The sequence below is a fragment of the Paramisgurnus dabryanus genome, chromosome 1 (assembly GCF_030506205.2).
Source record: "Paramisgurnus dabryanus chromosome 1, PD_genome_1.1, whole genome shotgun sequence".
In the NCBI taxonomy this organism is placed as follows: domain Eukaryota; kingdom Metazoa; phylum Chordata; class Actinopteri; order Cypriniformes; family Cobitidae; genus Paramisgurnus; species Paramisgurnus dabryanus.
In genome coordinates this window covers 45,988,126-46,012,614 of record NC_133337.1, presented here as the reverse complement: position 1 = coordinate 46,012,614, position 24,489 = coordinate 45,988,126, and the positions used below count along the sequence as shown (strand labels likewise).

Sequence of the window (24,489 nt, the reverse complement as noted above, 5' to 3'; positions counted from 1 at the left end):
GAATTTTTAGATATTTCTACTGAAAACAAGACAAAAATACTAAGTAAGAAAGTCATTTTTTGCATTGTGTCTAACAAATAATATTTAATACTGGATTACAGTAATTTTGTAATGGACTATAGCAGTGCTTCCCAATCCTGGCCCTCGAGCACCCCTTCCCAAAAACTTTTAGACGTCTCCTCATTTAAAACACCTGATTACAAATAAGCTGATGAGTTAAATCAGGTGTGTTAAATAAGGAGACATCTAAAACTCTTTGGGGGTGGGTACTCGAGGACCAGGATTTGGAAGGAATTTAGTAAGATATTACTGTAGAACAATGTTTTAATGTTTTAATAGATTAAATTTATTTAAAAATGTATTTATGTAAATTCAATTTATTTAAATGTATTCCAGTGCAACAACACTACCAAATTATGTAATGCTTTAAAAATAATTTACTAAATATTTTATGTAATTAATGTAATAACATAACATTAAAATATAGTTCTCATTGGTTTTTATTTTTATTTTACGTGAAATACGATCTGAACATGTTTTTGAGGTTTCGTGACATCCGCCGTGTGACATTTGTTTATTGATTTATCTGAGCATGACGGCAAGGGTTAAGCGGAATCTGTCATTTCGTCGAAATTCGTGTTGGAGAAACAAAAACTCTTCAGGAAACCTAATAGAAGATTATATTTGTTTCTTATTTCTTGGCCTGTCGCCATTGGAACTTCAAAGAGCGACATACTGAATGAGAAGTCGGGTGGAACCAAACAATCCACCCATATTTCATTCCTTAGGTTCTAAACAACCAAAAGAAAACAGAAATGAGACAAGAATGTTTTTTAAAACGATTGGTTTGTTGATGTTGTCAATCATTTTCCCAAGAGCTGTTTTCTCTGTTGTTCCAACAAAGACTCGAGATGATCGGCTCTTTTCACTGCAGCCTAAAAAAACAGAGAGAAAAAAAGAAGTTTGTGGATTAAAGACATTGATGACAACATTTAAACACTGGCATTGTGTACACGTGATATTAACAAGGGTTATATGAATGTCAGCCTTGACAGTGATGTATTTCTAGAGATGCACAGATTGAAATTTTTCTATTGGTGTGACCTGATTTTTGCAGATTTTCTTTCTAAGAACTATAATTTGTAGGCTACAAACAAAAATCCACTTTTCTTTAAAAATAAAAAGTATTTTAATTAGAGCTGCATGATATATTGAAAAAATTTCATTTACAGTATGTCAGTGTATGCGCTACCCAAATCAAGGACTTTGCTGCCGTAACATGGCTGCAGCAGACCAGAGCCATAGAAAAACAGAGTTGTGCCACCGGAAGTCCAGAAGCTCGCCCGTCACATGATTCACGGAGATTTCAGTTAGTTCCTAGAAGCCCATAGTGAGCCATTGAAATACATTGAGTTAGAGGCAAAGAGCTGTGATTTTTCTTAATTTACAGTCAAGAAACGTGTTTTTTTTTACAATATTTATATATCACATCAAAATGTGAAGGTAGTATTGTTATGTAGTTATATAAACAAAGTTTTTTGACAAATTAAATTCACCAATATAGGAAGATTTGTATGGTCATCTGCTGGTATGTCCCTTGTTAACATGTTTTACGCTGCCTTTAGTAACTTTAAAGCTTTAAAATGCATCACACTGTGTACTAATGTAAGTTTATGCCTGTTAATAATATACAAAGTGAATGTGCTGTGTATGTAACTCATACTGGTTTAATTTATTAATATACAAAGCACAACATAAAAAAAGACTCACAAAGCACTTTGTTTAATTTATTATAAATTATAATAATATTTCTGGCTTTGTGTAGTTTTCTTTTTGTTGTTAATATAAACATCTGATGGGAAATAACATCATCATCACTTTAAATGATTACTGATCTCTTAACTATGTAAGTATACATTTGACAAGTTATTAATAAATTAATTTATTTTATTTTATTTATTAACCAGCAAAACCACAGTGTCAAAAACACTCCACCCATACGTTTGATGCATAAATATGCACTTTATACCAGCATCACTTTATTTAATAGCCTCTCTAATTAGACAATATTTACAATAATGAATGAATCTGCATTAAGAAAACAAAATTTACCAATAAAAGGCTATTCGTGATTTTTTGTGTGTTGCTAAAGTTATCCACAGCTTGTCCTAGCCTGACCCGTTTTCTACTAACACCCCCTAAATGTACTTATTAAATGAGAAATAATGCACTACAAACACACTGATGCATAAAGTCATTCGATTTACATGTATTGCTAACATACAATCTTATTTGTAAAGCGTATTAAGTCTTAAATCTTGTATTAAGTTCAACACATTCAATCTTTCTAATGCAACTCTATGGAGCTGACTGTGACTTCCGGGAACTCTGGAGAGACTCCGTGGTCCGCCATTGCTGTAAAAAAAACCGTTCCATTGGAGTCAACGGACTTGACGTAACTCTCTCCTTCTATGGCTCTGCAGCAGACGTAGTGATATTGTTCATGTTACGGCAGCAAAGTCCTTGATTATTACACCCAAAATAAGAGTATAGGTCCTAACCATATCTGCCTAGAAAATCGCAACTTTTAATTTTCTGTCGGTCTTAGTACACGATGTAACTAAAGAAGAGTCAAGTTTTGAACAGGAAAAATATCAAAACTCTTTGGTTATTTTTTTAGTGCGATGCTAATGGTCTAATCAGATTCAATGAATTGTGCTAAGCTATGCTAAAAGTGGTAGCGCCAGACACGCAGATCGGCTGAATGGATTTTAAGATGGTAAGAATTAAATGTTTTACTCTAGGGGAGCTGGAAAACGAGCATATTTTCAAAAAAAGTCTAATGTCCCTTTAAAGCAATAATTGAACATTAAATTGATCCAAACAGATTAAATACTATTACTCCCCTACGTCACATCATCAACTATATTGTTAAACCAACATGGTTCAAACAATGGATGTGCGACAAGGTTCGACAAACAGTTGTGGCAATCGTACTATGGTGGTTTAGCAGCGATTTATGTTGTTTTTCCATGTTATGAACTCTTAAGCAAAGTCCTGCACACGGACGGTTGAACTGGTGGAATGATACCAACTTGTCATTTGCGGGAAATAATGTCTTACCTCATGTTGTTTCCTAAGGTTATTCACAGTCTCTTCCTTCTTTGTAATAGCTGACTTCACTCTAGAAAAGAAAGAGATGGAAATTCAATACAGATAAGATCATAAATGAGAAGCACATCGCATTTAACCGCTCAAACGTTATTTGCATAAAAAAACTTTAAACAAGGATCTACAAGTCTGCCATTTCCCTAATCCTCACCTTTGATGCACCTCCGCGAGCTCCTCCTCTTTCTCTCGACTTACTCTCTCCACCTCTAATCGGAGTCGTGCCTTTGCCTCTGAAACTTCAATTTTCATTCTTTTGTTCTCGTCCTCCGTCTCTACCAAGCGCTCGGCAAACTCCTGCCTGATCACCTCCGCTAGGCTTCGACGCTCCTCTGATAACTTATCACGTGCCTGTAATCAACATTAGGAAGAAACGTTAGAAAAAATGCAAACTGATACTTTCGAAAAACAAAAAACGTAACTTTAATAAGATCTTGAGTGAAATAAAATGTCTATACTATACAATACAATAAATTCATCATGTTTTCAATTGTTAAGATCAGAGTCAGATCCACAAGTATTATACTTACAATTCCCAGTCCTGACTAAGAAAAAGCATGGATATAAAGGCATTTGTTGATTAATTGCTACTGTTAAACATTCTGTATCTACACAAAAGTCTTTTGTGTTGGCACATTCTTATCTCTATGTCCTGCACTATAGTAGCAGCAGTCAAGCGTACACAGTTAACAAAGAAGGCTAAACGTCACCTAGTTTATTACACCTTTGAGGTAATGAGCTATTGATAAAAAGAAAGTCGTTTTAAAGAAAGTTTAATCAGCTCACTTGTGCAATGTTACAAATAAATTATTTGCTATACTTCTGCTGACATTTCTATAAGATGCCGTTGTAACTATGAGTCCTGGGATGAAATTTAAAAACCAGTTTGAGTGTAAAGAAACATCCTGGAGAGATTTTCATAAGCAAATAAACTTCAACTACACTTTCATAATGACAAACAGGTCAAAACAGCTCTCGACTTAAACTGCAAGTCATTGTTTTGAAAATGTGGGAAGTGTAATTGAAGCTCTCATGAGATTAATTACTGGACTTAAGGAGTGGTTTTCATGACAATACATAATTAAACATAAACACTTTAAAAAAAAGAATACAACACTTAAATGGCAGTAATTTTTACTAACAAGTAGTAAGAAAAAGTTTTGTGTCATTATACAACTATCTTACACCCGGCGTAATGCAGCGCAATGCGCAACGCAAGTGTCTTTTGCTAGTTTCCACCCTGCGCAATGATCATTTTACGTTTAGCGCCATGTTGTTTATATAGCAAATGCATTTGCGCCCATTTTTGCACCCATGGACGTTCTGAAGTAAAAACGAGGTATGTTCAGTTGCATTGTTGGCGCGTTGCTATTTTGAGGCAATTAAAATAGACTACGCCATTGACCAACAAAAACCTGCTCTAAAGTCAGTGGCGCAATATGTTTTTTGTTATTTAAAGAGCGCATTAATAATATGCGCCTATAAATGGAACTACAACGCGGGTTTGCTTATCACAAACATAAATGTGCAGCAGCACAAAAACGCTTTTAATTATGAAAGATTAAAGGATTGAATGTAAAAGATTATTATTGAGTCTCTTGGACATAAATGAGGACCGATAATGAGACGTTAGAAGACGCAAAGAGCTGCTTCATCTGCAGCCTGGTAAGTAAATAAATGCCTTGCTTTAAACAAATGCATCTGTTTTTAAATGTTTTTTTTAAATGCTACCTTGCGGATTTATTGTATATGATGACTCTGTGCCTGTGGATATGGTGAGATGAGAAACATTTTTAAGTAATGCTTAAAAAAACTCAAGACGCTGTCCAAGTGATGAAACGCGCGGGTAAATTCTTTATCTCCTGTTTGTTACAAATAAAGTATTTTTACAGTACAAACCTTTTCTTACATACTTGTAATTTTTTTATGATATTGGATAGCCATACATTTAAAGCAATTAAAAGCCTGCTTTTTTACTTCCATGACTAAAAGAAAACCGTTTTTTTAAGGTTTTAATAAAAAAATAACAATTTCAATACAAGTAAAAAACAACACAATTATTTAACATTAATCTTAAAATGGGGATCTTCTTCCTCCGCTTAGTTTTTCAGTTTAGAAAAGTCCGTCATCTAAATAGGGATTAGACATAGCGCCAGCGCAAAGCAGCTAAGACTTTCATTGGTTTATTGCACATTACGGCCAAAACACACCCATTACTCATAAAAAAAGGACCAACCCTTTTCGACCATGCACTCAGCGCACAAACCATTTTTCCCTTCGTGAAATTAGCAAAAGTGGTTTCGGACACGCCCATTTAGACGTTGCACTGTGCGCTTTAGACAATGCGCTTAGATCGTTAAAATGGAGCCCATAATGTTACAAACCATTAGTATTTTTACAAAAAAAGTACAGCAAAACAGTATTGTCTTTTAATATGCTAGAAACTTTAATATTTTTACGAATAAGTAATATGTTGAAACAGCACTGTATTAAAATACGTCAAGAACATTCAGACTTTTACGAATAAATAGTCCGTTAAAACAGCACCGTATTTAAATATGTCAAGAACAATCACATTTTTACGAATAAGCAGTCCGTTAAATCAGCACCATATTAAAATACGTCAAGAACATTCACACTTTTACGAATAAGTAGTACGTTAAAACGGCACTGTATTAAAATACGTCAAGAACATTCACATTTTTACGGATAAGCAGTCCGTTAAAACGGCACTGTATTAAAATACGGTAAGAACATTCACATTTTTACGAATAAGTAGTCCGTTAAAACAGCACCGTATTTAAATACGTCAAGAACATTCACATTTATACGAATAAGCAGTCTGTTAAAACGGCACTGTATTAAAATACGGTAAGAACATTCACATTTTTACAAATAAGTAGTCCGGTAAAACAGCACCGTATTAAAATACGTCAAGAACATTCACATTTATACGAATAAGCAGTCCGTTAAAACAGCACTGTATTAAAATACGTCAAGAACATTCACACTTTTACGAATAAATAGTCCGTTAAAACAGCACTGTATTAAAATACGGTAAAAACATTCACATTTTTACAAATAAGTAGTCCGGTAAAACAGCACCGTATTAAAAAACGTCAAGAACATTCACATTTATACGAATAAGCAGTCCGTTAAAACGGCACTGTATTAAAATACGGTAAGAACATTCAAATTTTTACGAATAAGTAGTCCGTTAAAACAGCACCGTATTTAAATATGTCAAGAACAATCACATTTTTACGAATAAGCAGTCCGTTAAAACGGCACTGTATTAAATACGGTAAGAACATTCACATTTTTACCAATAAGTAGTCCGTAAAACAGCACCGTATCAAAATACGTCAAGAACATTCACATTTATACAAATAAGCAGTCCGTTAAAACGGCACTGTATTAAAATACATCAAGAACATTCACATTTTTACGAATAAGCAGTCCGTTAAAACAGCACTGTAATAAAATACGTCAAGAACATTCACATTTTTACGAATAAGTAGTCCGTTAAAACAGCACCGTATCAAAATACGTCAAGAACATTCACATTTATACAAATAAGCAGTCCGGTAAAACAGCACCGTATTAAAATACGTCAAGAACATTCACATTTATACGAATAAGCAGTCCGTTAAAACAGCACTGTATTAAAATACGTCAAGAACATTCACACTTTTACGAATAAATAGTCCGTTAAAACAGCACTGTATTAAAATACGGTAAAAACATTCACATTTTTACAAATAAGTAGTCCGGTAAAACAGCACCGTATTAAAAAACGTCAAGAACATTCACATTTATACGAATAAGCAGTCCGTTAAAACGGCACTGTATTAAAATACGGTAAGAACATTCAAATTTTTACGAATAAGTAGTCCGTTAAACTAGCACCGTATCAAAATACGTCAAGAACATTCACATTTATACAAATAAGCAGTCCGTTAAAACGGCACTGTATTAAATACGGTAAGAACATTCACATTTTTACCAATAAGTAGTCCGTAAAACAGCACCGTATCAAAATACGTCAAGAACATTCACATTTATACAAATAAGCAGTCCGTTAAAACGGCACTGTATTAAAATACATCAAGAACATTCACATTTTTACGAATAAGCAGTCCGTTAAAACAGCACTGTAATAAAATACGTCAAGAACATTCACATTTTTACGAATAAGTAGTCCGTTAAAACAGCACCGTATCAAAATACGTCAAGAACATTCACATTTATACAAATAAGCAGTCCGTTAAAACGGCACTGTATTAAAATACGGTAAGAACATTCAAATTTTTACGAATAAGTAGTCCGTTAAAACAGCACCGTATCAAAATACGTCAAGAACATTCACATTTATACAAATAAGCAGTCCGTTAAAACGGCACTGTATTAAAATACGGTAAAAACATTCACATTTTTACAAATAAGTAGTCCGGTAAAACAGCACCGTATTAAAAAACGTCAAGAACATTCACATTTATACGAATAAGCAGTCCGTTAAAACGGCACTGTATTAAAATACGGTAAGAACATTAACATTTTTACGAATAAGTAGTCCGTTAAAACAGCACCGTATTAAAATACGTCAAGAACATTCACACTTTTACGAATAAATAGTCCGTTAAAACAGCACCATATTAAAATACGGTAAGAACATTCACATTTTTACAAATAAGTAGTCAGTTAAAACAGTACCGTATTAAAATACGTCAAGAACATTCACATTTTCACGAATAAGCAGTCCGTTAAAACAGCACTGTATTAAAATACGGTAAGAACATTCACATTTTTACGAATAAGTAGTCCGTTAAACTAGCACCGTATTAAAATACGTCAAGAACATTCACATTTATACGAATAAGCAGTCCGTTAAAACAGCACTGTATTAAAATACGGTAAGAACATTAACATTTTTACGAATAAGTAGTCCGTTAAAACAGCACCGTATTAAAATACGTCAAGAACATTCACACTTTTACGAATAAATAGTCCGTTAAAACAGCACCATATTAAAATACGTCAAGAACATTCACATTTTTACAAATAAGTAGTCAGTTAAAACAGTACCGTATTAAAATACGTCAAGAACATTCACATTTTCACGAATAAGCAGTCCGTTAAAACAGCACTGTATTAAAATACGGTAAGAACATTCACATTTTTACGAATAAGTAGCCCGTTAAAACAGCACTGTATTAAAATACGTCAAGAACATTCACACTTTTACGAATAAATAGTCCGTTAAAACGGCACTGTATTAAAATACGTCAAGAACATTCACATTTTCACGAATAAGCAGTCCGTTAAAACAGCACCGTATTAAAATACGTCAAGAACATTCACATTTTTACGAATAAGTAGTATGCTGAAAATGCATCGTATTAAAATACTCCAAGAAACTCTTAATATTTTTACAAATAAGTAGTATGTTAAAACAGCATTTTATTAAAATACACCAAGAACTCTAACGCACTATTTTTTATATTTGAGTGTATTTTAATACAATGCTGTTTTAATGTACTACTTATTTTTTTACATAGTAAAAATGTTCTTAGAACATGTTAATACCTTACTACTTTAACATACAACTTATTTTTTTTAAATAAGTACTACAGTATATGTATACGCTAAGAACATTAATATTAAAACAAAAAAAGGGAACTGAAAAAGTGTAAGAATTATTCATATTTATTATATGGTATGGTATGGTATTTATTATATGGTAAGAACTATATCCTAGTACCCAGGAGTTTCTGCTCTAAAACAGCCAAACAAAGGGCCTTTATGAGTACAGATAAGAGTGCAGTAAAAATGTGCATGATATCATTGGAAAGCCTTTGGCATACAATAGAGACTTTATGAGACTGCTACATACTTCTTTAGTCCTCAGACAAACAGAGCAACATCCCATGACTTCACATACCTGGGTGAGGTCGCTTATCTCCTGTTCTTTCTGTCGTAAGAGCGACTGCAGGCGGAGGAGCTCTGCCTCCATCTCGCTCTGTTTCTCCCGCATCTCCTGCTGTTTCTGCACTGCCGCCCGCTCCGAACGTTCCAGATCTCTGACCTCGGCCTCGTATTTCTCCCTCACGCGCTTTATCCTGCGAACACACCCCACACCATATAATTATACATTTACTGCTCCAAACCACAGTCCTTCAGCTAAAGTGAAATAAATGGTCCTCAATGATTTATGTCAGTGCCTTGGGGTGATTGAAAACGTTGTTGAAAAGACCAGGAATGGACAAGGAATGCTCTTCCAGATGGTAAATACATTTTCAGATTTTGTTGGAAGATTACAATTAACCATTCATCACAAAACTAATAATGTGCGCTAAACAAATACAAAGTAAGTCTATTATGATTTCTTCTAGACTTGAAAATAGGTTGTTATAAAAAAGCGTGCACATTTTATTTCTTTGATGTGGAAATGCTGGAAAGGCATCCTGTGCTCTCTACAGATACACAAACAGGAAGTGGAAACACACCGGTTGTCAAATGCTCTCTCGCACTCCTCTCTCGCTCCTCGGGTTTCCTCCTCCAGCCTCTGAATGGCCAGCTCGATCTCTTTATCTCTCCCTCGACGTACTTCCTCTTTCAGCTCTCGCTCTCTGCTCAACAGCCATGCTTCCTGTGAGAGAAAACATCATGTTCACAACCACAGAAATTTACCTATACAAACACACACCTACATTAATACACTGCAGTGAAAACACTTCAGTGGCTTGTGGTGTCTAAACAAAGCATTTGTGAGATCGGCATGTTTTCTGATGTGAGAAATGCGCCATGTAAAACTAAATTCTGATTGTTTTAATCAATGTATGTGTGCAAAAATATATTGTATAAGCATTTGAGGGTTGAAACAGGAAGTGTGTAAAAGTAATGCAGTGTTCCAGCAGTGAGATTTAAGCTGTTGTCATCTGCTGACATCTGGGGCCGGATTCACAAAAACATCTTAAGACAAAAAATAAGAACTTTCTTAAGATAAATTATAAGAAGTGCGTAAGAATGTTCCTAAGTCCAATTCTCAAACATTTCTTAAGAAGTAATTAAATATTTACTAAGGATCTTAAAGGAGCATTTCACCCGTAGAAACATTAATCTTTATTGAAAGTGCGTCATAGTTGTAGTCGAAATGTAACATACATTTAGAATTTGGTGCCTATTTGGTGACCGAGAAAAGGGGTGTTTGTAGTCTCACCCCCTCAACAAAGATATTGGACTTACTTCTTTCAATGATGCAAAATGATGATTTTTACATCATTGAAAGAAGGAAGTGCAACACTGAAATCTGTATTTCTCCTGTCTCAGCGGAAACTGAGGAATTTATGCACAACCATTCAAAAACATGACTGCGGTTCTAACAATACAAAGCTTAATGCCAATGGGTGAAGTGTCCGTTTAAAGGAGTAGTCCACTTTATAGATGGGGCCCATTGACTTACCATAGTATTTTTTCCCTACTATAAAAAGTCAATGGACCCCATCTTTAAAGTGGACTACTCCTTTAAGGAAAAAAACTAAGAACTTTCTTAAAAAGGTTTTTTGAGAATACAAAATATTCTTAACTTTTGAACTGGCGGTTAAGAAAAATTAAGAAGTATGTTTTGTGAATCCGGCCCCAGGACACAGCATTCTCAGAGTATAGAGAACAAAATACATTATGTAGGTTCAGTATGAAATCTTATTTAATAGTAAAACACACACACTACCTCTTTCTTCATGTAATTTTCTTCCCATGTCTGTTTCTCAATCTCAAGTCTTTCCTTGAGGGCTTTTATTTCAACCTAATGAAAAGGCATGCGGACACATTAAGGCACAATAAAATATTTCAATTTGATCTCACTCATTTCTGTCACCTGTCAAACAGGATATTTTGGTATATACACTGGTATGCATTTATCATTCCAAAGCCTCAGGTAAAATACGCACAGCCAACTATTAATAAGACAGAAGGTGTGTTCGACATCGGCTGTGGCTGGATGTAACCGATCGGCGAGATTAACCGCGTGCAGTCGGGGAGGAGCTGAAAACGGAGACGTGAAGTCGGACGCGCTGTGGTTCCCGTAGTTTGCGCCATTTACGTCAAGCATGGCTGATCACGTGTCGTTTGCTTGCTTAATCGCATTAAACATGATTTGTTAGATGTAATCTACATAAAAAGTTAATTATACTGTTTTGAATGTCCGTGTATGAGCATGAGTGGAACTGAAGAGGCTTACAGCATCTGTTTTTAAAAGAATAAAGTTCAACATAAGCATATATTATTTAAATACCAATGTAGTGGGGTCTACATTTTTTATCCATTTTATTTGATGAAGATTACACAATATAACATCGCGACTACAGAGCTTTAACTGTTATAAAAATACAGATTTGTGAGCATTTGTGGAACTGAGGGCGTGAAAATACACACGAAACACACGTGATTGATCTCATGTGGTGAATCCGACCAATCGTGAAACAGCTGTGTCGTCATTACAGCCCGTGCAGCTCCTCTTCGCGAACTGCGCTGGCTGATTCAGGCGGCTGATCTCGAATCGCTCTCGCGGTACTTAAAAACCATATGACACAGTCACGTGCCTGCAGCACCAGCTTAAGTCGGACAAAGTTGCTAACCGGAATGCACTGCTTTAAGTCAGCCGCCGATCGGTCTGCACCGCACCGCATGAAGTCGAACACACCTAGTGACTCAAATTAATAACCGACAGCATTAAATCTTTAGGATTTTTGTGCTTTGTGAACAAAACTGCAAACAAGTTTTTTGTTCCCCCCATCTCAAAGTCATTGAATATTGAGTATCTGCCAATACCGTGTCTCAGTCCGATACTTTTATTTTACTACTGCAAAGGGGATAAAAATCAAGCCAAGGTATATGCTTGACAACTAAATAGCTCTCCAATAAATAACAAAAAATAGCTTGAATCGAAGCTTTTCGATTCAGTATTTATTTTTTTCCAAAACGGAAACAACAAACTAAACATATTTTCTCTGTAAATATTACAAAAAGATTGTATTTGTTAATATAAGTAAATGCATTAGCTAACATTAATGAACAATACAGTTTTTCAGCATTTATTAATCTTTGTTTATGTTACTTAATGCCAATATAATTGTTTATGTTAGGTTTAAGGTGCATTAACTAATGTTAGTCATTTTTTTATTTAAAAAATGTATTAGTAAATGCTAAAAATAACACAAACTAAAACCCAGAATACACTGCAGGAATTTTGCACTCCTATAAGATCATTATCTTATCACACTCTGCGACATGGATCGTTTAAACTTGGGTACGACAAGCATGTAGACTGTACGATGATGACACGACACCTGCGTCACACGTCACCAGCATGCACTAGTGGTAAACAAATACCAGTAAGCAGCTCGTAGCACTGTACACTGTAAAATCTTTTAATAAAATCTTTAATTTAGGACAGCCAAAAATCATGCAGTGTATCCCGGGCTTAAAGGGATAGTTTGGTCAAAAATGATATTAAACCCATGATTTACTCACCCCCAAGCTGTCCGAGTTGCATATGTCCATCGTTTTTCAGACAAACACATTTTCGGATATTTTAGAAAATGTTTTAGATCTTTCAGTTGTTTAAATGTAATGTTACGGGGTCCACAGCCTTCAAGTCCAAAAAAAGTGCGTCCATCCTTCACAAAATAAATCCAAATGGCTCCAGGATGACAAACAAAGGTCTTCTGAGGGTAATCTGTGCGGTGTTATTGTAGAAATATCCATATTTAAAACTTTATTAAAGTAAATAACTACCTTCCGGTAGCGCCGCCATCTTAGTCGCGTCCCCATTCAGGATGAGAGCTTACGCAGCCTACGGAGGCTACACTACGGCTGCTCTGTGCCCCCGCCCTACGAATTTGTCATACATCACTAAGAAAAGTGCGTACACTACACTAATACTCTCTCCTGAATACAGAGGAGTCTAAGATGGCGGCGCTACCGGAAGGTATTTATTTACGTTAATAAAGTTTTAAATATGGATATTTCTACATCAACACCGCGCGGATTACCCTCAGAAGACCTTTGTTTATCATGCTGGAGCCGTTTGGATTTAATTTGTGAAGGATGGACACACTTTTTTTGGACTTGAAGGTCGTGGACCCCGTAACATTAAATTTAATCCAATGAAAGATCTAAAACATTTTCTAAAATATCCGAAAATGTGTTTGTATGGAGTGAATACAGTCTCAAAACCTCCCACAAATGCACAAAATAAATTCAAAACACGCACGGTAATTCACAAATACACACAATAAATCCAGACGCGCGCACGGTAATTCACAAATGCACACAATAAATCCAGACGCGCGCACGGTAATTCACAAATACACACAATAAATCCAGACGCGTGCATGGTAACTCAAATGCGCACAGGAGCTCCACATGCGCAAACGAGACTTTACAAATGCTCATGAGAGACCCACATATTGCAATCCACAAATTCACGCGAGAAATCCACACGCTGTGATCCACAAATGCACGCGAGAAATCCACACGCTGTGATCCACAAGTTGTGATCCACAAATGCACGCGAGAGATCCACACGCTCTGCTCCACAAATACACACATCAGAATGCACATATATAAACATTGCTGCCTTTGGTCACAACACAATACACAAATACTTTATCTGTACCTGTAACTGTTTCTGCCAAATCTTCTTCTTTGGTTTTATTGGCGGTTGGCAAACCAGCTTAAAGGTGTATTACTGCCACCTAGTGGACTGGAGTGTGAGCAGCAGATGATAACACGTTAACTTAGCCTATTCAAATCTATTAATTTACCCAGTAGATTTTAGATAAATAATTATATAATCAAGACTTTTATATGTTGTTTTCCCAATAAATGTTCTATATTCATATTTCGCAGCCAAACAATTTTTTTATATAGATATAGAACAGTGGTATTTGTTCATATTTGTTTAGTGGTACTTTATTACTTTTTCAGAAAAGAATGTTAATTTTGATTGGGATGAAAGTGGTTTTGCTGTAAGAGGAGAAGGTGGCATGATTATTCCCACACCAAACAGCATTCTCACTCCGCAGAAACTGGAGGAACTCAAGAATAATTTTGACCCACTGGAACAATCTGAATCTTTAAGGGTGAATGTTTACTTGAATACACGACAGTATGTGGTATCCGTTTTAAGTTAAACAACCACATACAAATATATTAAACAACTTGAAATAAAATAAAACCATGAATTACCAATGCTGGATGTTTTCCTTCTCTAATCAATGGTTACAATAACATGGCACTTAAACCATTATGTTGTCTTATTAAATTGGTTTGTCAATAATTGTTTAACTTATGTACTGTATTAATACTTCGTTTCTCATCAACAATTCTACATTTTTAACTGTTCATTATGCTTTAACTGTTTAATACACCACTGCTAATACACGTCTTGGAGTGGCTCCATCCTAGCCACAGTCACCTATTGCTTGCTCAATAAGAGACTAAGGGGTGTTTTCCCAGACAGGGATTAGCTTAAGCTTTAGGCTTAATTATGAAATATTTAACAAACATGCCTTGCTTAAAACATTACTTGTGTGCATTTTGAGACACGAATGTATTTTAAGAGATGTCAGTGCAAGTTGTTTTCAGTTTGGACACCTTTTACATTTATTTCAGGCTAAGGCTAGTCCATGTTAAATCATATTAATAAAAAAGTTCAGACTGAACAAAACGTTTAATACACTTATAACAAAATAGTCTAATAAAGGTGCAAACTTATTTGCGAACATTGCATTTTCTCTTTCTTCATGTGACTTTTGTAATTTTACATATATACATGATTAGCGCCCTCTTGAGGAAGACACTTTATTGCACATTGGGTCATCACTAGGGCACAGAACTGCTTCGTTTGGCTGCAAAATTTGACAACAGAACATTTATTGGGAAAATAACATATTAAAGTCTTGATTACATTTTTTTTTTGCTTAAAAAACTACTGGGTTAATTAATAGATTATAATAGGCTAAGTTAACGTGTTATCATCTGCTGCTCACACTCCAGTCCACTAGGTGGCGGTAATACAACTTTAAGCTGGTTTGCCAACCGCCAATAAAACCGAAGAAGAAGAAGATTTGGCAGAAACACTTACAGGTACAGATAAAGTATTTGTGTATTGTGTTGTGACCAAAGGCAGCAATGTTTATATATGTGCATTCTGATGTGTGTATTTGTGGAGCAGAGCGTGTGGATCTCTCGCGTCCATTTGTGGATCACAGCTGTGAATCTTTCGAGTGCATTTGTGGATCACAGCATGTGAATTTCTCGCGTGCATTTGTGGATTACATCTTGTGGATCACAGAGTGTGAATCTTTCGCGTGCATTTGTGGATCACAGCGTGTGGATTTCTCGCGTGAATTTGTGGATTGCAATATGTGGGTCTCTCACGAGCATTTGTAAAGTCTCGTTTGCGCATGTGGAGCTCCTGTGCGCATTTGAGTTATCATGCACGCGTCTGGATTTATTGTGTGTATTTGCGAATTACCGTGCGCGCGTCTGGATTTATTGTGTGCATTTGTGAATTACCGTGCATGTGTTTGGATTTATTGTGTGCATTTGTGGGTGGTTTTGAGACTGTATTCACTCCATATGTTTGTCAGAAAAATGATGGACATATGCAACTCGGACAGCTTGGGGGTGAGTAAATCATGGGTTTAATATCATTTTTGGCCCAACTATCCCTTTAAGATTAATAAATGCTGTAGAAGTATTGTCTAAAAGCTATGTTTTCACCCAAAGTTGTGTATTAAACTAATGCGCATAATTGGATTATCACATTAAACATTTGCATATCATCACTTCCTGATAAACTGGTGCTAAATATCAGTAAGAAAAGTGTAAACCTACTGTATTTAATCATTTTCGGGTGTGATGTTTTCTTGATAGATAAAAAATGAATACAATACAACACAATGGGCTCTATTTTAACGATCTGACGCGCAAGTGAGTTTGTGGGCGGATCTTGGGCGCTGTTGCTATTTTCCCGGCGTGAGAAATAACTCTTGCGCCGGGCGCAAATCAATAAGGGGTTGGTCTGAAGTAGGTTCATTATTCATAGGTGTGGTTTGGGCGTAACGTCAAATAAACCAATCAGAACGCTAGCCAACATTCCCTTTAAACGCAAGGGCGCAAGTTCCATGGCGGGTTGCTATTATTATGACGGATTTACCAGGCGCACGCCAGGAGCGGTTCACAGCCGAGGAGACCGACGTCCTTGTACGGGGGAATCCCACGCTTGCCAGCATAAATCGGGCACGCCGTGTAGCGGGAGGTGGATCTGCCTCAGGACTTGACGCCAGCAGAGGACATCGCTGCGTCCACCCTCACCGCTGAAAGGGTTTGGGGGCTTTGAAATCGGACCCAAGAAACGCAAGCAAGGTCCAACCCCAAAGTACTCTTACAAATCAAGTTCATATACATTAAGGTTTCTTATGAAAACATTTTAATTATTATTTACATAAAATAAACGTAATACAGCCACACAACAAACTTATGAAAATATTTTAATCGTTATTTGCATGAGAATTTTTTAACGCAGCCACACAATAAATAAAAACTATCACCACAATGCTCACCACTATGATTCCCCTTATCTCGTGTATTAATATTTTTAAGTGTAACAATTTATGATTTGCAAAAATAACTGTTGCATCTGTGTAGATTAGATAAGCAAAGTGTATGCGCGTTGTGCACGCTATACATTATGGTCAAGCATGCGCCCTTAAAATAGCATAATGAACCACGCGCAACGCGCCACTGACTTTAGACTAGTTTTTTTTGGTTAGTAGCGCAATTGTTTTTTGAAACTGCAAAATAGCATAAGAGATGGTTTGCGCCGCAACACGCCTCCTTTTTGCGCTGAACCGCCCAGGGAGCGCAAGTTCATTCCCTAGTTTGCTGACGTGCATCTGTGGAGGGAAAAACCCCGCTGTGCGCCGGCGCAAAATACGAATGATACATGCGTCACTGACAAAGTCAATTGCGCTTGGTGCAAGATAGGGCCCAATATAATATCATAAAATCTGATTTTTGACACATAATCCAGCACACAGCCTTCTCTCACCATTTACAAAACCCGCATGACAGCCGACGTAAAATAAAGTACCAGGGCCAATACAGCCGATTCCATTCGATAAAAAAAATGCTTGATCGGCCCAAGTACCAATCTTTGCGTTCAGTTTTGGCAAATCCCTGCTGTCCATTATGTCATACAATGCAAGAGCTGTCCCTCAATCCACAAACTCACTTAAATATATATAATTAAACAAACACAAGCAGAAGTGCAAAGAAAGCAGGCGACTGGCTGCAGCATCCCATGTGTAACATCACTAAAACCCCAACAGAATTCACGAAATCTAGCATTAAAGATTCCTAACCATTAAAAAAACTGTTGTGCGTGTGTGTTTGTGTTACCTGGTGTCGTCTCTCCTGTTCTTCTCGGCTCTTCTCCAGCTCTTCTCTCAGAGCTCTTCCTGCCAAGGTGCTGTTGTCTTCCAACTGTTTTCTTAAGTCCTCTAGCTCAGCACGCTGCCTGTTGTGCACACACATTCAAACATTTAGACTTTGTGTTAACACAACGGACATCTGCACACTGGCACCATACTAAAGGTGAATGTAGTGACATTGCATTCAATGGAGGATTCACATCTCATAAGAAAGTTATTATCTGATAATATCTATGCATCACCCCTAGGATAACCAAAGACCTGCTTATCTATACCAAAAAGACCTTTGAACCTGACCTGGATGCCACTTGTGCGAGTCTTTCTTTTTCATCTGTAACCTCCTTGTAAAGTCGTCTCCTTTGCTGCTGCAAAGTGTTCTCCTCTTCCTGCAGCTGTTTCTCCAGCCTGAGACAAACACATGCTCGTTTACTCCATTATACACAAAATTAGCAAAAACTGCACATGAAAAATTATAAACAACCAAACAAACATTTAGGGGTCAAGTTTAGTAAATGATAAGGATGGCTCAGGGCTAGTGTGAACGAAGCTCGGGCCAGTTTACAGAACGGTCACTTGCCAGATTGCAGCACCGTCACAAAGTTTATCATTTGCACGTGTTTTGATGCCTTTACATATATCATCGTGAAAATTAAATATCCAAGCAAAGAAGTGAAAGAGATTTCAATACACCATTTAAGACATTTTTTGTGTAAAAGACGCATCTTACGGCTTGCAACAATTCGGGAATTTCTGAAAATGGCTCGCATATACTCAGTGCATGCTTTCTAATGCTTGAATGTATTCACACAAAATATTTACATAAATTAAAAAAAAACAGCGATTTTTTTTGTCAACATTGTCAGTTATGTCTTAAAGGTACAGTATGGGTTTTTCGCGGCATCTAGCGAGTCTATGAATTGCAACCAACCTTAATTTCGAAATGCAATGAAAAGCTACAGTAGCTGCCACAGGACAAATATGTAATCGCCTGAGACAACATAGGGATGAAATGCACTCTGTACAAAAGTTTGTTCGTTTAGGGCTACTGTAGATACATGACGCGTTTTTTATGCAAAGTATGTAGATAAAAACGTCTCATTCTGTAATGTCATTATGCAAGGTCTTTATACACCGATAATATAGTTATGTATATTATATCGTCGCTGTCCGATGAAAACCACGTATGTCCATTTTGCCGATTTTGAGATTTTTCGACGGATTAAATGTCCAGGTTCATTTCCGTATATAGTATGCTTCGCATATCTAAATGGCCAATGAAAAGTTGTAAAATCATGTCATCTGATTTTCACGTATATCCATTTGGTGTCAAAGCTGTCAATCACGTCGCGTGTCTCCCACCCTGTGGAAGCATCTCTCCGGTCTTGTGAAGTTTCATTGAGCTCAGCACTGGATAATTGAATAAACATAGCATTGTGAGACTATGACTTTCCTTCATCGAGGTAAACGTTTCTCCCCTGACGCCAGACGTAAGTCTAGTAGTGACAAAATTACGGACTGTGCAAGCAAAGTATCTGTCTAGCATTACCATGTCAGTTGATTCATTGTCCCTTCATATTTTTGCAATTTAATAAAATTATAATTAATATTAAATAAACTAAGCGTATTTAATAAACTAAGACGTAGGCTATCTACTTGGCCATTCTAATTAATGATCGGAAGAATGCGTATCGACCACCGTTACTGTAAAATATGCACATATGTCCATTTAAACTCAATTTTGGTCAAATGTGGATTATATCATTACACTGGCGAGAAAATGGTTACATGTAAAGATGTCTTACCAAGTATGACAGCGCTACATTCAACTGTTTTTGAAATACAGTGTTTTTTCACTTCCTGAAAAGTAACCGTTTTGGACATATCTGAGTTTCATCGGGCAGCGACGATATGCATTTCTGTCAAGAGGTCCTTCTAAAAGTTACACATTGAACCTTTAAGTAAATATATGGATAGTTCAATGTCATGATCCTGGGTTTATGGTCATAGTTTTGTTCTAAATTTGTGTCAGGATCATGACAGTCCCATGTATGTTATGTGTAGCACAAGTTCATTGGGGTTTGTTTAACTTTGGCCATGTGCTGTTCCCTGTCTCGTCTTCTGACCCCGCCCCCTCGTCTCCTTCTTAATCACCCGTTTCCTCATTGTCACCTGTTCCCCGCTTGATTTGCTCCCTTATTTAATGCCCTTGTGGTGCTTTGTTTTGTATATTTGAAGTTAAATGTCAAGTCTTGTTGAAGCTAAGTCAAGTATTGAGTTAAAGTTTAATTTGTTAGTCTAGTCTGTCTTGTGTATTGTTTGCAAAGTTATTGTTTTCTGTCCCCTCGTGGATTTTTGTTTTCCTGTTTTTGTTTAATAAAAGTGTTTTTGCGTTCATCTGTTGTCTGCGCCTGGATTCTGTCCAACCAATACCTGACATTAAAGGCATAAAATGCGTATTTTTATGAACCACAGTGAAGCCATTCTTAATGCCACTGAACGCTACAACAGCCTACTTTTCTCAATAATGTGCATGTTCAACAATATACAACCAACAATAAACACACCTGCAATATTTGGACATAAAACTACTGTTCAAGGTTCACTGAACACCCTTTAAAGTTGTGTTTGGGCACATTTGTGACCCAGCCTGTGTCATTTGAAACCCAGCTAAAGTAATTTTTGTGATTAACTGTTTATTAAATAAAACCATTTAACGTTATGTGAAAATACAACCTTATTCTCCGGGTAAGGCCATGTCAAAAACTGTAATCAAAGTGAAATCAACGATTGAAACCAAAGTTAGATTATGAAAATTGTGCATAAAAGTAGAGTGTTTGAAAAGTTGTGCGAGCAAGTTTCCTTTGTTGCCCAATTCTGCACTTCATTTCTTTCTTGCAGTCTATTGTGCGACTTGGACGCATGAGACACGGGAGTGTGTAAGGTTTAAATACCTTTGTTTCGCAAGTTCTCTTTCCCTCTGGCACTGTTCATCTTTCTCTCGCTCCAGTTGCTGTCGCAGTTCCTCTGTCTGCCTGACGTAGCGCTGGGCGGCACGCTCGTCTGCCTGGAGCAGCTCAGCCTCATGAAGAACTTTGAGTTTCTTTAGCTCCTGTTTGTGTTTGGAGATCAGCTTCTGAATTTCTGGCTCCAGACCTTAAGGGAATATACAAGAGGAGATATCTGAACTCACCGGTCCCCTTGCATCTAAATTGGGATTGAATCCCATCAAACATTCTAATATTTAAAATGCAGTGTATGCAGTAGGCTTTGTAAATCAATAGGGGAGACAACCTAACGCTTTTTGGTTTTGGCTCAATCATTAAAAAAAGTTTATATTTTACACAAGCAACACACACATCTCTGCTACAAATGAATATTTTAAGTTTGTTTCTAGTACTTACCATTCTTGGACAATTACACCAAACGTGACAGAAGTGTGAACGTTACAACTTACCCCATAGGTGGGGTTAATTGTAACAGGCAGTGGATTAGTTGTAACACTTGCTAAAAAATTTTGTCTACTACTATTTTGTCTATATACTTGAAGTGGATATTGTTTAAATATCTGTCTATAATAGACAGGTATCTACACTATTCATTCCTCATCTAACCATAGTTCAATTATAAATAGATACAAATGTCTAAATATGTAAGAAAAAGCAGCACAAGTATGACAAAAAAAACACATTTTTCTATGTGACCCAGTCTGTAAAAACTAGGGGTGGGCCGATCCAATACTTTGGATCGGATATCGGGTCAATACGGACCTTTTTTGCTGGATCGGGTATCGAAAAAACGGGGCCGATCCAAATCCGATACTGTGCATTACTTGTGGTTGTTACTGTCATGCTACAGAAAAGTCAAACTATTATAAAAGCACCATAAATGTTATTATACACTATTTTCAAAATCTTCCTAATATATTCAACAGCCTTATGCGAAAAACAAATGCAAATATGAAGATATTTAAGGTCACAAAAACTGAATGGTTTGGTGCTCGCCGAGTTAATACACTGGAGTAGCGTGAATTAAATATGTCATACACACACACACACAAACACACACAAAAGCCGTATTTTAAACATCTGATTAAAAAGTCTTTCATGTTGTGACAGTTTGCGCAATTAAGTAAAAATGTACTTGAACTTTTTATTTGCTCAGTCGTATGTCCACTCAAAAACAATTATTAAATTTGTAAAAACACTTAAATTCTTTTAACTTGTATCTCATTAAAAAAAAAATTCACTTGACATGACATTCTCTTGATTTTGTGCAACATGTTTTGTGTGTATATGTGTGCGTATATATATTTATATGTTTATACACACACAATTCTAAATGGATCAAGAAAAATACTAGTATTGGATCGGGATCGGTATCGGTCGATACTCAGAATACAGGTATCGAAATCGTATCGGTAATAGAAAAAGTGGATCGGCCCAGCCCTAGTAAAAACCATACTAAAGTCTCAAAATCAAATTCTGAGATAATGATCAATCAAAGTCTGATTTTAGCCAATAATTTCATTATGATTTTAATCTTTAACATGACCTTATTAACTCTTTCACCGCCATTGACGAGATATCTCGTCAATTAAGAGAAAACGCTTCCCCGCCAATGACGAGATTTTCCGTCTTTCCGCAATACCGCTATTATCCACCAGGTCCGCCCTTCCGCAACTTTTTAAACCCGGAAGTATTGCCCTATGGCAAGCGGCTGCATGTCCGTGTCTGTTTTAAAGATCGCTCTGAATGGGATCTCTATGAAAAGTCCGTCACAAAAATTGAATTATCTCTGCTTTTTGCTCAAAATGTGGTGTTTTTGCAGAAACCTACCCATATTTAAAAGCTGATTACAAAAGAACCACTGAAGGTAGGATGAAAGATTTTTTTGTTTGAAAGCAGAGGGGCTGTTCTGTGATTTGGTATATTGTATGTTTATATATTTAAAGAAGAACATTTTCTGGAAGGCATTAAACTTTGGTGAAAATCATGAAAAACGCTGGCGCTGGCTGGCAACTTTTTTTAAAAACGCTGGCGGTGAAAGAGTTAAATCAATATTAAAGATATGAACAAAAATACATTTTGACACACAATTTGATAAGACAGGCACATTTATTTTGTTGGCAGCCAGCAATCATTTGTGTGTAGCCTATTCAAAACAACGGCAAGAATAACGCTAACGTTAGCCGTTTTCATATCGTTAGTGCTGAGAAATATTTTTTGAAAATATTTTCAAGCCCACCAAAGAAGTTGCTAAGAGCTGCAGACATATTTCAAAACAATGCTTTGTTTAAGTCAACAAGACACTGATTAATATGACATAACATTGGTTTTGGTATCTTACCCACCCAACTCAGAAACCGATATGATGAAAAAATGTATTTACATGCCACATAAACACTCGTTCATCAATAACTCTCTGAAAAAACATTATACCTTTCCATAAATTTGCAGGAGACTGTCTTTTGGAAGTGTGAAAAAATACTAGAAAAACAAATCGTTCAACCCTGTGCAACAATGTAATGGGTCCGTGTTACAATTAACCCCGTGTTTGGGTATGTGGTAAGCCCAGGGACAAAGTAAACTGAACTGGAAGCTAATGGCTGGACCCAAATAATTTTTTTGGCTGTGGTTTTAGGGTGTCGACAAGCAAGCATAGTTTAGACAAAGACCAGGATCTGTGTAGACAGATACATTTTGTTGAACTCTTCTGACCTTTTACTGTAATCTCCTTGATCCTTTTGGTCTTCTCATCGATCCATTTCTCCCTGCGGATCTTTTCAGTAGCACTCATTAACTCTTTCAGCTTCTTAATCTCCTGCGTGAAGGGAGAGAGATAAAGATGTGTGAGACGGGTACAGAAAACATCAGTTTATAGAGGGGCAGACCCATCAGTATGGGGACTCAGGAATCTGAAACTTATATTACGTAACAGATCAGTGAAAGCTGTATGGTGGATTAAGGTGATTGATCAAGTTAAGTGGTGAGGTCGGTTTCGGCATCTAAACTAACAGGTTGAAGCAGAGGTTGCTTTTTTACTGTCTGTCATTTTGAAGGACATGGTCGTTAAAAATCTGTCATTATCAAGTTGGATGACTTTAGGCAGTGAAACTCAAACAAATCATTTTAGCTGCATTGTTACAGGCAATGTCACACATTACAAAATAGGTTAAGTGTATAAATGACTAAGGGCTCTATCTTACACCCGGCGCAATGCAGCGCAATGCGCGACGCAAGTGTCTTTCGCTAGTTTCCACCCTAATTTTCCTGTTTAGCGCCGCGTTGTTTAAATAGCAAATGCATTTGCGCCCCCTTTTGCGCACATGGGCGTTCTGGTCTAAAAACGAGGTGTGTTCAGGCGCATTGTTGGCGCATTGCTATTTTGAGGCAACTAAAATAGACTACGCCATTGACCAACAAAAACCTGGTCTAAAGTCTAAAGTCAATGGCGCAATGTGTTTTATGTTATTTAAAGAGCGCATTAGTAAAATGCGCCTATACACGGGAGGACAACGCGGGTTTGCTTATAATGCGCAGCAACACAAAAATGCATTTAAATATGAAAGATTAAAGGATTGAATATAAAAGATTATTATTGAGTCTCTTGGACATAAATGAGGACTAATTATGAGACGTTAGAAGGCGCAAAGAGCTGCTTCACCTGCAGCCTGGTAAGTAAATAAATGCTTTGCTTTAAACAAATGCGTCTGTTTTTAAATGTTTTTTTTTAATGCTACCTCACGGATTTATTGTATATGATGACTCTGTACCTGTGGATATGGTGAGATGAGAAACATTTTTAAGTAATGCTTAAAAAA

At 36.5% G+C, this 24,489-nt stretch overlaps 1 protein-coding gene across 2 annotated transcripts in view; it reads right to left on the bottom strand.

The window, feature by feature from the left end:
• Positions 1–24,489, bottom strand: part of cep131 (centrosomal protein 131) — a 43,273-nt gene continuing 18,784 nt past the window's right edge. The window contains exons 18-27 of one of the 2 annotated variants that reach the window (XM_065262746.2): positions 23,387–23,489; positions 20,621–20,822; positions 17,967–18,074; positions 17,638–17,755; positions 10,898–10,972; positions 9,675–9,817; positions 9,110–9,287; positions 3,323–3,519; positions 3,124–3,184; positions 1–935 (exon numbers count right to left, since the gene is read on the bottom strand). In XM_065262746.2, the coding sequence (XP_065118818.2) occupies positions 864–935; positions 3,124–3,184; positions 3,323–3,519; positions 9,110–9,287; positions 9,675–9,817; positions 10,898–10,972; positions 17,638–17,755; positions 17,967–18,074; positions 20,621–20,822; positions 23,387–23,489 (1,257 nt within the window). In that variant the 3' untranslated portion in view covers positions 1–863. The remainder of the gene's footprint in view (positions 936–3,123; positions 3,185–3,322; positions 3,520–9,109; positions 9,288–9,674; positions 9,818–10,897; positions 10,973–17,637; positions 17,756–17,966; positions 18,075–20,620; positions 20,823–23,386; positions 23,490–24,489) is intronic. The other variant, XM_065262747.2, reaches the window with a different exon arrangement.